The sequence below is a fragment of the Dichotomopilus funicola genome (assembly GCF_033296635.1).
Source record: "Dichotomopilus funicola strain CBS 141.50 unplaced genomic scaffold C8A04scaffold_62, whole genome shotgun sequence".
Taxonomy (NCBI): domain Eukaryota; kingdom Fungi; phylum Ascomycota; class Sordariomycetes; order Sordariales; family Chaetomiaceae; genus Dichotomopilus; species Dichotomopilus funicola.
Window position 1 is genome coordinate 63,367 of NW_026944083.1, and position 13,712 is coordinate 77,078.

Genomic DNA, 13,712 nt, shown 5'->3' on the forward strand with positions numbered 1-13,712 from the left:
GAAGCTCTGAATGGCGTCATCTTCCCCATGCTAAGCACTTGGGTGCTTCCCAAGCCAAGAACAGACCAAATTTACATTCAAAAGCACCCAACTTCGCCCACAGTAAAGTTCATTCCTTCCTTCTTTCCCTCATCGTGACAGTTACGGACAACAGACCAACAGACCTGTCAACACCAAAAAGGCGTTTTGCGGAGGAAAAACACTGCTTGATTTTCGGAGCGTAACCCCAACTAAGGTGAATGTACCTAATGCTGAACAAGATGAAGGCGATGGTGGCTGACGCACTTAGTTCGGATTCCCCACGGTCAACATCGTTCTCACCACCATGATGAAGACCTCGGCTTCTCTCGCCGTGGCAGCCTCGCTGCTGCTCGGGCCGGCCGCTGCCGACTGGCAGTTCCGCTCGCGCTCCGACCTGGCCCCGCCGCGGCTCAACATCACGATCCCGGCGACCAAGGACGTGGAGCCAGGCTACCTGTTCGTGGCCCCCTTTGCCGGCTTCCCGGACACGCCGACGGAGCAGCACGGTCCGCGCCAGGCTGGCCCGTACATCTTCCGTGACAACGGCGACCTGGTGTGGTCCGGCTATGGCATCTACAGCATCTGGGCCACCAACTTCCAGGCGGCTCGCTGGAAGGGCAAGGACGTGCTCTTCTCCTTTGAGGGCGACCACAACGCGGGCTACGGCCACGGCCACGGTCACATCACCATAGTGGACCAGCACTACGAGACCATTCGTGAGCTGCGCGCCGGTAACCACAAGTTGGTTGACAAGCATGAGTTCCATGTCATCAATGAGGAGACGGGTCTCATCCAGGTGTACCAACCTGTGCCGCGCGATCTGAGCGAATATGGAGGTAGCCCGGAGCAGCAGTGGATTGTCGATGCTATCATCCAGGGTGAGTTTCCGTTGTTGTCCGTGTGTTACACCGGGCAAACGCTAACCTCGACCACAGAGCTTGACATTGCCACTGGTAAGCTGCTCTTCGAGTGGCACTCGCTCGACCACGTCACCCCCGAGGAAGCGATTCTCCCCCTGAACCCTGGCCAGGCCGGCTCCGGCTACAACTCGTCCGACGCGTGGGACTACTACCACATCAACAGCGTGGACAAGGACTCGGCTGGCAACTACATCGTCTCAGCCCGCGACGCCTGCACCGTGCACAAGATCAACGGTACCTCAGGCGAGATCATCTGGCGCCTCCACGGCAAGAAGTCCGACTTCTCCGTCCCCAAGAACGCCGAGTTCTGCTTCCAGCACCACGCCCGCTGGCTCCAGGAAGACAACGGCGACGGCATCGAGATCATCAGCCTGTACGACAACTCCGCCCACGGCACCGAGCACGGCTCCGGCCACGAGGTCCACACCGCCGAGAACAGCAGCGGCAAGATCCTCCGCCTCGACACCAACGCCTGGACCGCCGAGCTCGTCCAGGGTTACTACCCGCCCGAAGGTTACACTCTCCTTTCCAAGAGCCAAGGCTCCACCCAGGTCCAACCCGGCGGCAACGTCCTCGTCAACTGGGGCTCTGAAGGTGCCATCACCGAGTACACCGCCGACGGCACCGTCATCTTCCACGCGTACATGGACAGCGGCGACCTGGACCTAGGCGTCGAGAACTACCGCGGGTTCCGCTTCAACTGGACGGGTATTCCCAATGAGGAACCTGCTGTGGTCGCGCTGGAGGGTGAAGACGGCAACACGTCGGTGTATGTCAGCTGGAACGGAGATACCGAGACGGCTGTGTGGCGGTTCTATGAGGTTGTCGACGGGTTTGGGTCCCGCTCGTTCCTTGGTGAGGTTGAGCGTACCAGCTTTGAGACTCGTCTTGATCTGCCCCGGGGCAAGAAGGTGACCAAGGTTGGGGCTGAGGCGGTGGATAACCGGGGTCGGGTTCTGCGGGTTACCCAGGATGTCAAGGTTGAGCCGGAGATCGTGCGCGCTGGTGCCAAGAAGTCGTCGTCCAAGGCTCACGGCAAGGCTGATGGCCAAACCGTGCTTGCCGATGTGCTTGATGCTGCGTCGGAGGGTAGCCGCTGGGAGGAGTATGCTATCCTCAAGTTCTTTCGTCTTGCGAAGGAGCTGAAGTGAGTGTTACTCCCCAGCAGTGCTTGACGGACCAGATATATTGGGGCATGAACGCTACGCTACGGAACTGCCCTCGCGATGGTCAGCGCTGCAACACACAAACAAGCACCTTGTGTTGGAAGTCTTTCTAGACACGGTTGTGCATCTTTCCTCCTCGGTGGGTTCTCTTGGAGGCCCATCTAGTTTTGATCATGTTTTGGGGATACAGACAACAGACTATTACTCTCATTTAGATTAGATACCAATGTCACTCATTTAAAAAAAGTTGACGGCCATATCTGCATGCTGTTCGCAATGCTAAGCTGCCAATTAAGCTGCGGCAGGTTGCGTCGGAGTGCACACAGCTAAGTTCTCGCGCGACATGAAAGGCGGGCAGTTTGTCTTCCACTTCTAAATCCCTCAGCCGTTCATGACACCCCCGTTTCCAACCTGGCTGGTGTAAATTCATCAGAGAATGAATAGCTTGGTAACATCCTGAGTTGCTAGTATCTAGGGTGAAGTGGATTAATACCGTCGATTAGCGAGGGACTCGGCATCGTAATAGGCATCATGATATCCCATATCGCGAACATACAACAGATCATCTACCATTGGCTCCTGCCTTAGTACAAACTCTCCTCCTCTCTATTGAAAGGAACGAAAAGCAAAAAGCTCACAACCAAGGCCTATCCCCATCCGGAGGGATGGATAGACGTTGGCAGTTACGAAAAACCGGTGTTTTTTCTTCTCTGGTCCTGGGAATCGAACCCGGGACCATTTCGATTCACGACGGAAATGGCGGGGCCAGCGCCCCTCCCAATACCGCTGCGCCAAACAGCGGTATTTGGCGAATTGGGAGGAGATGGTGACAAGAGGTGCGAGAGGGGGGGTTATATCCTTAGGGCAGGGGCAAGAGGGGAAGGTGCGGCGAGTTTGAATGGAAGGGCATACAAACGTTTGAGGAATTGCACTCATTCACCCACATCGACAGTACCTAGGCAATTATCAACATTGAATGTGGCGCTAGCTCAAGTCCAGCCTTTTGTAGTTTGTGGTTGTGAATTAGATATTTTCGGGTTCACCGTTCAATCAATATCTTAGTATTGTGGTCTGAAGGTTTAATTAGCGAAAATAAAAGAATTAATTCAGGGGATGTGTTTGAGTTGGGCAACCTCAAAATCTAAGGCAATTACTACCAAGCCCAAAAAGCTGTCTTGAATAACTCGTCTTGGCTTAGAAATAGTGTTACTTGATTCCCGAGTAGAAACTTTCAGAAACATCTAACTACCTAATTACATCAACTTTCTAAAGCTCTGTGACGTCCTGTTATGGAAGTTTTCGCCAAGCCACTTGGTGCTCCCTAAACGACAATTGTAACACGCGGCTGACAACCAGGATTTATTGTTGAACTCCCCGAGACAAGTCCTTTCCGAAATTATTCGGAAAACACTTCTGCTAATTGCGATCCTAGTTGCTACCGGCCTAGGCCACTGCATGACCTGATTTTACGTCGGCGGCGAATTTGTCCTCGGGCAGCCCTTGCGGATTGTGCTGTTGTGCATGAACTCTGCCGCGTTCCAAGAGAGGCCCTGGAACTTGTCAGTTTTCTAGGTTACCGATAGAGTTGCCTAGTTACATCACTTATTCCCCTGCAGTTTACGATTCAGTTGTTGAGTCCTTCACTAAAGGTTGGGTATTGTAATTACGCTTGGCAACAAGCAACTGCTTGACGAGATTAAAGTTTGACCCCTCTGGACGCCAAGAAGGATTTCAGTCTAGCTTGAACAGGGAACCCTTATCTTTCGGCCCCTTTCACGTTGATGTTAGTAACGAATTGACGTTCTCCGAGCTCAGACCCTGTGTTGTGGCTGCGCTAAACAGGGACTGCCATGTCCGTCTCCTCAGCCCTTCCAGGAGCTTGCCTTTGATCAGTGAAATATCAAGACCCATCACAACTTTATTTGTCCGATCCTTGGAAGCTTTTTCTAGACCTCGGTCAGCACCAATCCGGCTTAAAGTAACGTTATGGCTTTATTTGAACTCTTGTTTCAGAGTTTTGGTCCATGACTTTATGATTCCTCACCTAGACCAAATGACCACTTCACTTTACTTAATCATTCTCGGCTAATTCACTTCTTTTCTCGGCGGGTAACATGGCCTCCCGATCTCGGCAGGGGTGCGACGAGTGCCGGAGACGGCGACGGAAATGCGACGAACAGAAGCCGTGCTGCGGGCCGTGTGAGATGTACAAACGAGGCTGCAAGTACACGCTTCGTGTGGTCTGGGAAAAGAGCCGGCACAAACAGTCGTCTCGATCATTGCCGTCGTCTCACACAGGGGTTGTGGTTTTGGGGGGTAAGAATAAGACAGGTGAGACCACGCGCATTCGTGCTTTTGTTTCAGTATGAGACTATGAGTAAGTGACTTACATCACGGTAGGAACCTGCGAGATTACGTCCATTTCACAAGGGACTGGACCACCAATAGCAACATCACGAATAGCGACACCACCGCCAGCACCACCAGTAATACACATCTCACTATCACACCCTCAAGTCCCTGTTCAACACTCCCCATCCTTCTCCTCCCAACTCCCCTTCCCCCGTCTCCTCTCGAACGGCATTCCCCTCCCCCCGCGCTCCCAACACCTCCTCTCCCACTTTGCCAACAACATCCTCGCTTCGCTCTCCTGCCACCCCTCCATCCACGCCGACTTCCGCGACGGCCTGATCCCCGCCACCTTGGCCTCTCCTCCCCTCTTATCCGCCTGTCTAGCACTGGCGGCTGCCGGGTTGCTTTCCCGCGGGGTAATGTCCCTTGATGGGGTTGCCACGACACGCGTGCTGGAGCATTTGGAGTCATCTGGTTTGGCGTTGTTGCGGGAGACATTGGGCCGTTCTGGAGGGGGCTCAGGGGGCCCAGGGGGGTTGTTGTTGGATGAGACGGCTATGGCGACTTGTTTGGTGTGGTGTTTGGCGGATGTTTTTGCTTTTGATCGGGGGGCTGTTGCTGGTGAGAACACGAGAACTGCGGGTGAGAGTACGAGTAATAGTACTGTGAGAGGAGGAGGGGGGAAGATGACGAGGGGCACGGCGTGGAGGATTCATTTGCGGGGGATTCGGGCGTTGTTGGATAGGGAAGGACCGCATCGGGATTTTCGGGATTCAAAGGGGAAGTTGAGGGCTGCGAGACGGCATTTGTATCAGTTGTATTTGGCGCTAAGGACGTTGCCGTATATCCCGGCTTCGGAGGAGGTGGAAGACGCTGAACAAGAAAAGGAGGAACAAGACGGAAATGAGGAGGTCAAGGATTGTGAGGGAGGATTGGTGGTGGGTTCAAAGAGGTTGCGTCGGCCGAGGATGATAGGCCCGGAACCGGTAGCCTCGGTGTTGTTGTCGTCGTCATCAGCACCGAGCTCGGAGATCGATGGGTTCCTGGGGTACAGCGACGAGTTGTTGGATGTGATTCGGCAGATCGACCATCTCTCACGGTCCGCTCCTTTCCCGGTGCCCACAACCTCAACCTCACCGTCACCACCACCAACAACAGCAACAACAACAAAACAGACAACAACGCCAATATCAACACCAACACCTATACCCACCCCCGCCGACACCCTCCTCACCCACCTCCACCACATCATCGCCCGCGACACCGCCCACCCCCCAACCATAAATATTCCACCCCCCATCACCCCCTCCTACACCCACGAATTCACCCTCTGCCACTACATCTTCCTCCAATCCACCCTCATCCACCTCCACCGCCGCCTCTACCACCTCCCCTCTTCTTCCCCACCCATCCGCACAGCCACCAACACTCTAACCGCCCTCCTCCACGAAATCAGCAGCATCCGCGACGCCACAGAACCCTGCCATACTTGGGTGGCCATGGCCATGCCGCTGTTTACACTGGGGTGTGAGGTAGTGGAGGATGAGGGGGTGGAGTTTGTGTTGGAGGGGTTGGGCAGGTTGGAGGGGTGTGTGAGGTCGGGACATGTTGGGGGGATGAGGAGGGCGTTGGGGGACGTGTGGCGGTTGAGGAGGGAGTGGGGGGATTGGGGACGGGGGGAGGTTTGTGCGGGGGTGCTACTTGGTGAGTTTTTATTTTTGCTTCTTTTTTTTGATTTTTTTTTTTTTTTTTGAGTTGTGGTAGAGATGATGAGGGTGATGCTGACTTTGGACAGGGAGGTTGGATTATCATGTGGTGTTGTTTTGAGGGTATTGGTACAGTACAGTACGTATCATCGTATCACGCCAAAGCTATCGCCGATTCACCTGCCGATAGGTGTCTTAATTGAGGTAGTTTTCCCCATTTGGGTTTCCGGCAACAGGTCATACATTTGGGTCGAGCGGCAGATAAAAACCGGGGATCCAACGTGCGTGGATGGAGAAGTTAAACAACCTCTGGAGAATGGTTGGTAAATTGGACGAGACATCCAACCCTAACCCTAAGACCATCTGAATGAAGATCCCTCAAATCTCACGCCGGGTTACTCTCGGCGTGTTTTGGCATTCGCTTTAACATTAACGTTAAAGCCTTGGACACCAGCTTCTTAGAGAAGCCCATAACCCTTTTACATACAGGTGCCAGGCTCCTGTTCTTTCAGGTCCAACGCCAGTCACACATTCACAGGATCACGTGAGGTGCCTCCTTTGTCTGGTGTTCCACTGGAGTCCAGCATTTCTGGCGTACTGCCCCGCTGTGGGCCTGCCTGCCGGACCGACGCCGTTACCACCTCACTCGCATTCATTCTCGTGACACCACTTTCATCCTCACCGTCTCTTGCCCACTCTCCACACCAATACCTCCTTTCTCATGAGCTGACCGGCCGCGATGTCAGAAATGGACTCGGGCATGGGGACGGCGTCAGGCTCCGTGCCTGGCATCGACCCGGCCGCGGCGGCGGCTGCCCATGCGCAACTGAAGAAGGTTAAGAAGCAGAAAGTGTTGCTGATGGGGAAGAGCGGCTCGGGGAAATCGAGTATGAGAAGTATCATCTTTAGCAACTACTTGGCCCGGGATACCCGGCGATTGTAAGGACCCCGCATTCGTGCCATCTCACCAGTCTCACGGATGAGAACAAGATGCTAACCATTCTCTTAGAGGCGCCACAATCGACATTGACTTGTCCCATGTTAAGTTCCTGGGCAATCTCACCCTCAATCTGTGGGACTGCGGCGGCCAAGAGGCTTTCATGGAGAACTACCTCTCCCAGCAGCGCGCCCACGTCTTCAGCAACGTCGGCGTGCTCATCTACGTCTTCGACATCGAGAGCCGCGACGTCGAGCGTGACATGGCCACCTACGTCAACATCATCAGCGCCCTGGTGCAATATTCACGCGAGGCCAAGATCTTTGTCCTGATCCACAAGATGGATCTGATTCAGCCCACAACCCGCGAAGACGTCTTTGACGCCCGCGCCGCTCTCGTCAAGCGCAAGACCGCCGAGGCCGTTTCCATCGTGCTCAAGCAAAAGCCCGAGCAAGGCGGCCAACAACAACAATTACAACAACCACAACAACCAGAACCCTCCCCCACCCTCACAACCTCCGCCTCCACCACCTCCCTCAACAACGCCGACCCTTCCCTCAACCTCCAACTCTTCGCCACCTCCATCTGGGACCAATCCCTCTACAAAGCCTGGGCCTCCATCATCCACGACCTTGTCCCCAACCTCTCCGTAATCGAAACCCAACTCGCCAGCCTCGGCCAAGCCATCGACGCCGACGAAATCCTGCTCTTCGAACGGACCTCTTTTCTCGTAGTCTCCAAATGGACCTCACCCGAAGGCGAGCGCAACCCGTACGGCGACCGTTTCGAGCGCATGAGCAACATCCTCAAGAGCTGGAAACACACGTGTTCCAAGTACACCGGCACGCCGCGGAATGCGGAGCAGTTTTCGGATTTTGAGTACAAGATGGGGGTGACGTTTAGTATGTTTGCGACCAAGTTTACGACGAATACGTATATCCTGGTGTGTATGCCGCCTGGGGAGGCACGGTTTAATAGTGCGAAGCTGAATGTGGCCGCCGCCCGGCCGTGGTTTAAGTTTCTCGACGGGCCGGTTGTGTCGGCGCAGTCGCAGCAGCCGCAGCAGCAGCAATGAGGTGGATCGGGTAGTGGGGTCGGGGAGGAGGACATGATGGCCCAAATGGATGGATGGATTACTGTAGATTTCAGAAGGGTAGGAGGTCGCTGTTTCTGTCGAAGTAGCGTGATAGTACTTAGGTATTGGTGTTATGGCGTTGGAGAATGTCGGGATATTATTCTTTTGTATGGGTAGCGCTTAGCTCAGTGGGCATGGCAAGCATGTTAGGCTGGTAGTCGTTCATACATAATGGTCATCATTATCATGCGCATAATCTCCTGGCCGGAACCACGTAGTGTCTGATGCCCAGGAAAACACCGCTGGTAATTACCCCACGCGTCTATCATGTACGCTACCAGACCAGCTACGAGATAACTAATCCCTTTCTTTACGAGACCCGTTCTACAGTACCCCTCACAACTTGGCAAACTCATTTCCACTTAACCACCGCCGTGCCTCCCCTCTTAAACTCAGCCATCTCGCCCAACACCAACCCCTTCTCCTCATGCTCCTTGTTCGGGAACGTCGTGGACAGCACCCAGCTGCGCCCGCCCGCATCCGGCGACGAGCGCTCAATGAAGTCATACACGTCACCAACAGTCTGCGTCGTGTTAAACCGCGCGGGAAGACGGGTCCCATCAGGCAGTTGGATCCGCAGTGTCAACGTCGGCTGCGACTCATCCACCCTAGTCGAGGTTCCCTGGCCACTGGAACCAGCGCCAGAAGCAGCAGGTGTTGTACGGGTAGCAGCCGCCTCGGGGGCAGCCGCCGCAGCAACACCACCCTCACCGGGAACAGGACTTCCCAACCGACGGCCCTCACCGCCAAACGGCCGGTACACCCTCGGTAGAACGCGATACTCCTCATTATGCTGCTGCAACTTGACATCCACACGCTGATCAAGCCGCACATTCATAAGGTGGATCGGCGCGCGGCCCTCGCGAATCATCTGCAAGTCGGCACGGTTCTGTGGGTCGTCGAACCGCCGCAGCTCGCCGTCGTCGATGCTGAAGCCGTCGTTCCAGATGTGCAGGATGCGTTCCTGGACCGGGCCGTCGGGAGCGGGGGCTGTCGGGATGGCGCTGCCGCGCGGGTCGGGGACTACGCGGCTTTCGACGCCGTCGCCGCCGAGGATTTGGCCGGCTCCGCGGAATCGGGTGCGGGAGGACGGGCCGGCGGGTTCGTCGGCTGAGGGTTGTTGGGTGTTTCTGTTGTATATTCCTATTAGCACATGAACAGGACGTTCTTAAAAAAAGGGCGTCTCACGAGCGGGCTTTGGCCACAATATCATGAATCAGCCTGCGCGGATCCGACGACCGCTGGCCGGGATCCTGAACCGCCAACCCCGACTTCTCACCCCCCGCAAAGAGATCCCTCGGCCCACGCCGCTCGTCGTCCTCATCATCATAGTCTTCGTCGCCCTCCGAATCGTCATGCCCGTGACTGTGACCGTGACCACCTCCACCGCCGCCAATGGAGCTCAATGTTGCGAGACCGGTGCGTTTCTGCGGCTTGCGGGAAGACGACGCTGCGGAAGATGGGCCTGCATATTGGGGCGCCGGACGACCGTCGAGGGTTCGCGGGCCGGTGTAGGCTGGCTCTGAAGAGGCTTCGGCGGCTGAAGCACTGGTTGATGCGGCCGGTTGGTTGCCGCCTTCTTCGATGTCGGCATAGTAGGAGGTCACGGCTCCGTCAATGTCCCATTTGCTGGCGGTTAGGTATTCGGTGGCCTGGAATGGGTAGAGTTAGAATATGGAGAAATGCGATTGTTTTTTGGAGGTGATTTGCGGATTACCTGCTCGGTCGAAGCGTTGGTCAACTCGCAAAAGTTGCTGATTAGGGTGTCGTGATCCGCCATCTTGAATGTCGATTAACGAATTTCGAAATGTAAACTTGTGGATCGGTTGAAGTTTGGGAATTGGATTCTCAACGGAGAGGAGCGGTGTTGTTTAGGGGCTCCTTTTCTTCTTTGTCCTGGGTTCGAAGGAATGGTCGGATCTATTGATTGACAAAGGTCGGACAGGCAGCTCAGAGCTGCGGCGCCTTGTAATTCCAGGCTGCGTGCCCCGCGTCATCGCAAACAACAGCCCCGCCAACCACCGTCCAAACTCGGTTACGTAATCGCGAGCTCCTGCACGCCGGCCCGAGCGAGTGCAACTGCCCGACACTCCAAGACTGCCCATTCGCGATACTTAAACGGTGGCAGTTATTTATTTCGAAATTTCATCTGTAGACCCGTTTGAATTTATACGCTTGTAAACGTTATTTTCTTTTCCGGAAGTGATTTCCTTGACCTGATCCCAAGCCCCGTTGCCGGCTAGTAAGCGACTTCCGGCAAGACAAGCTCCCTGATCCCTGTCCGCTGCCCGTGCCTGGGCCTATTTGCGGAAGCGCCTCTCGGCCAAACTTCAAGACGTTCGTCGGCCCTCAGCATCATACTCTCTCGCTACGACGACCACCACCACCCCGCCCACAATCGCCATAATGTCCGTGGAAGAGCCACCAAACCCCCTGGCCGAGTCCGGCGTCACGATCCGGTCCGACAGCGAGCAATACTCGCGCCACGAAGACAGTTCCGTCTCGCCCCCGTCGTCATCGTCGCCTGCCGTCGTCCTGTATCAGCCGCCCACGCTCTGGTCGATCTTCCGCGGGGCCGCGATCAACATATTTCTGCCGTTTATCAATGGTATGATGCTTGGGTTCGGCGAGCTGTTTGCTCATGAAGCGGCGTTCCGGTTGGGCTGGAGCAACACAAGGGTACGCTACGGCTTGTTTCTCCATCTGCGCACTGCACATTAGATGGCGGAAACATTGGACTGACCTTTTGCTAGATTTTCCCTGTTTCCCGGCGGCAAGCTCACCCCATCGGGCCCGGTATCGAAGCCGTGGAGAAGCCGAGGGGGAGAAACGAGCTTGATGACTTGACGAGCCTGGAATAATCACGATCCATGTTACTTTTCACAGCATCGAGAACTCGGGATCGCCTATCCCATTTACACCACGCGGCGCTTTTTTTTTTCTGAAAAAAACAAAAAGGGAACCAGAACGATGCGGGGCAGTGGGACAACTTGCCCTTGGTTACAAGACGGTGGTGCGTTTTTAGCAATATTCGAGGGAGGAAGGCGTTGGGACGGGACAGGCGGCGGTAGATCTGCGCATTTGCGATACTTTCCATACGTTAAAAATGTATCCAGAGCTTAGTTGTTGATTCAGTCGTCACCTTCGTGTCCGGTCCTCGACACCCTCGGGCTGGTTCGGTTGCCCCACATTCCCCATCTGCGCAAAGGTGAGCCAGCTGCCAGGGGCCTGCCAGCCGGATCCTTGCCTTTCCCGCACAGGCCCACATTAAACTCCAGGAACCGGTCGAAGAAGCCGCTTGGAAATTTTGGCTCGCAACGGCAGCTTTTGAGAGCCGAACATCCGCCAAACACCGCAACGTGCCTGCAAAATGCTCCCAAGTAGGAGTCTTTTTCGCTTCGGCCCGGCGCCTGGGCTCTCGAGGGCAGTAAGTGATTGCACCCTTAAACCGCCCGGCCGGTCTTGTCAAGAAGAGAAAAAATATTAGCCAAGGAAGTAGACGGGAAAAGTCAGAACCCCTCGCTCACATCGCTTTCGAACTAGGCAGTACCAAAAGCCTCGACCCGACTCGCCCAGCGACAATTCAGTACCGCATTACGAACCAATGACGCCGTCTTGCGCAACACAACGACGTCCGGGAGGATACGCGGCCCCGCGATCCTAGCCGCAACATCCCAACCGCTCCTCCTCTCTCAACGGCAAGCCCGCAATGCCTCGACACAAGCAACGACCACCGTACCCCCGACCGATGCGGTAGACCTCACAAATTTCTCCGGGACACCCGTCAACCTGACGGGTAGCGACCTCCTGGACATCCCAGAACAGATTGGGTTCCTCAAAACGCTCGGCCTCGATTACGGCTGGGGCCCGACCTCGTTCATGCAGACCGTTCTTGAGTCCGTCTACGTCTACACCGGCCTCCCTTGGTGGGCTTCCATGGCGATCGTGGCCGTGGGTATTAGGGTGGCTCTCTTCAAGCCTACGCTGATTGCGTCCGAGAATGCGATCAAGTTCCAGGAACTCCAGAAAGACCCAGAGTATGCTGGGGCGATGGAGGAAATGAAGCGCCTGATGGTGAACGGGAACCATATCGCAGGGGCGTCGGCGCGGGCGAAAGTCAGCTTGATGAACAAAAAGGCCGGGTATTCGATCTTCAAAAACTTGTACCCCATGCTCCAAATCCCGCTCGGAATCGGCATGTTTCGTCTCACCCAGGGTATGGCTGCGCTCCCGGTACCGTCTTTTGAGACCGGCGGCTTCCTCTGGTTCACGGACCTTGCTGCCTCAGATCCTCTTTTCATCATGCCCATTATCACGGGTCTCCTTATGGCGTGGAGTATGAGGGTATGTTGACCTCCTTGTTACCTTTGTGCCTTGCGGTCCTAGCCAATGGGGTGGTTGTTGGCTAACTCGGTCCAAACACAGATACCACTGAAATACATGGCGCCACAGCAACAAAAGATCTCCAGAATCATGAGTCTCATCATCATGCCGATATCCACCGGCGTGGCTCTGTTCTTCCCGGCCGGCACAACCTGGTTCTTCTTCCTCTCGTCCCTTCTCCACGGCACCCAGACCTACGTCCTGCACCAAGGCTGGTTTCGCCGCATGGTTGGGCTTCCCCCGCTCAGCGCTCCAAGCTCAGCGCCGAGAGTGGCCTGGCACGCCCCACGCGTTCTCAACGTGGCCGCCCCGAGGGTCAAGGGTAGCCAGACTGCCAAGTCGGCACCGGCTGCCGGTTCGCAGAGCATTTACCAAAGCCTGATGACTTCCATCAACGATGCCAAGGGGATGACAAACGCGCGGATGGACAAGAACGCCGGGGAGCGCTCCGCGAAGGCGGCCAAGGAGTACCAGGACCGGCGCGCCCTCGAGGAAAAGGAACGGTTAGTCTCGCGCTTGCAGAGCAAGAAAATGAAGGGGTACTAAATCGGCAGTACTCTTGACGTCATTATACCTGGGAGTATCGGCGTCTTGGGGTTGGTGGGGGGTTAATTGGCGAGACCGACCGGCTTACATCCATAAGGGGACTAAAAGGAGACGTTGGTGGTTTGTTTGCATCTCTTCTCTCAGCTGCTGCCTCCAACTGGGCGGTCCGCATCCCACATGACGTCTCCGGATGCCATTCTATCCGTGGAAGCTATCACTTACACGTACATGAGCTGCTGCAATGCGACTCGGGCTTTCAAAATTCGGATACGGCCGCGCAGATCACTGGGATGGTGAGATGGGGTGGCTGAGTGACACGATCCTTTTCTCCTCTCCCAAGAGGACGGGCAAGTTGGGGTAGAAGGGAGAGGAGGGGTGATATCTGAGCACGCCATTCCATCATGGTGGCCTGCACCACTCAAAACAGCAACTGCATCCGCCAAGCCGCCTTGAGTGGACGAAATGGGATTGGACAGCTTAGACGGCCATCTCGACGGCGGGGGATCGCTTTTGCTGCCTCCACGGCAGCGCAAGGATTGGGGGGAT

General features: G+C 55.6%; 5 protein-coding genes across 5 annotated transcripts; 4 read left to right on the forward strand and 1 right to left on the reverse strand.

Annotated features, from left to right (window-relative positions):
• Positions 1 to 328: 328 nt before the first annotated feature.
• On the forward strand, positions 329 to 2,092 carry C8A04DRAFT_14238 (ASST-domain-containing protein; the record flags this gene model as incomplete). Its single annotated transcript, XM_062778019.1, has 2 exons — positions 329 to 899; positions 957 to 2,092. 2 exons carry the CDS (start codon positions 329 to 331, stop codon positions 2,090 to 2,092), a joined length of 1,707 nt encoding a protein of 568 aa, XP_062634585.1.
• A 2,388-nt stretch (positions 2,093 to 4,480) lies between these two features.
• Positions 4,481 to 6,286, forward strand: C8A04DRAFT_31189 (fungal-specific transcription factor domain-containing protein; the record flags this gene model as incomplete). The annotated part of the gene is made up of 3 exons (XM_062781670.1): positions 4,481 to 4,484; positions 4,571 to 6,163; positions 6,255 to 6,286. 3 exons carry the CDS (start codon positions 4,481 to 4,483, stop codon positions 6,284 to 6,286), a joined length of 1,629 nt encoding a protein of 542 aa, XP_062634586.1.
• Positions 6,287 to 6,925: 639 nt separating this feature from the next.
• On the forward strand, positions 6,926 to 8,177 carry C8A04DRAFT_39251 (Gtr1/RagA G protein conserved region-domain-containing protein; the record flags this gene model as incomplete). The annotated part of the gene is made up of 2 exons (XM_062784516.1): positions 6,926 to 7,104; positions 7,175 to 8,177. 2 exons carry the CDS (start codon positions 6,926 to 6,928, stop codon positions 8,175 to 8,177), a joined length of 1,182 nt encoding a protein of 393 aa, XP_062634587.1.
• A 412-nt stretch (positions 8,178 to 8,589) lies between these two features.
• Positions 8,590 to 10,017, reverse strand: C8A04DRAFT_14229 (uncharacterized protein; the record flags this gene model as incomplete). The annotated part of the gene is made up of 3 exons (XM_062778016.1): positions 8,590 to 9,367; positions 9,426 to 9,889; positions 9,955 to 10,017. 3 exons carry the CDS (start codon positions 10,015 to 10,017, stop codon positions 8,590 to 8,592), a joined length of 1,305 nt encoding a protein of 434 aa, XP_062634588.1.
• A 626-nt stretch (positions 10,018 to 10,643) lies between these two features.
• C8A04DRAFT_39253 (outer membrane protein TOM13-domain-containing protein) lies at positions 10,644 to 13,166 on the forward strand (the record flags this gene model as incomplete). The annotated part of the gene is made up of 4 exons (XM_062784517.1): positions 10,644 to 10,916; positions 11,572 to 11,664; positions 11,814 to 12,581; positions 12,663 to 13,166. 4 exons carry the CDS (start codon positions 10,644 to 10,646, stop codon positions 13,164 to 13,166), a joined length of 1,638 nt encoding a protein of 545 aa, XP_062634589.1.
• Positions 13,167 to 13,712: the final 546 nt, after the last annotated feature.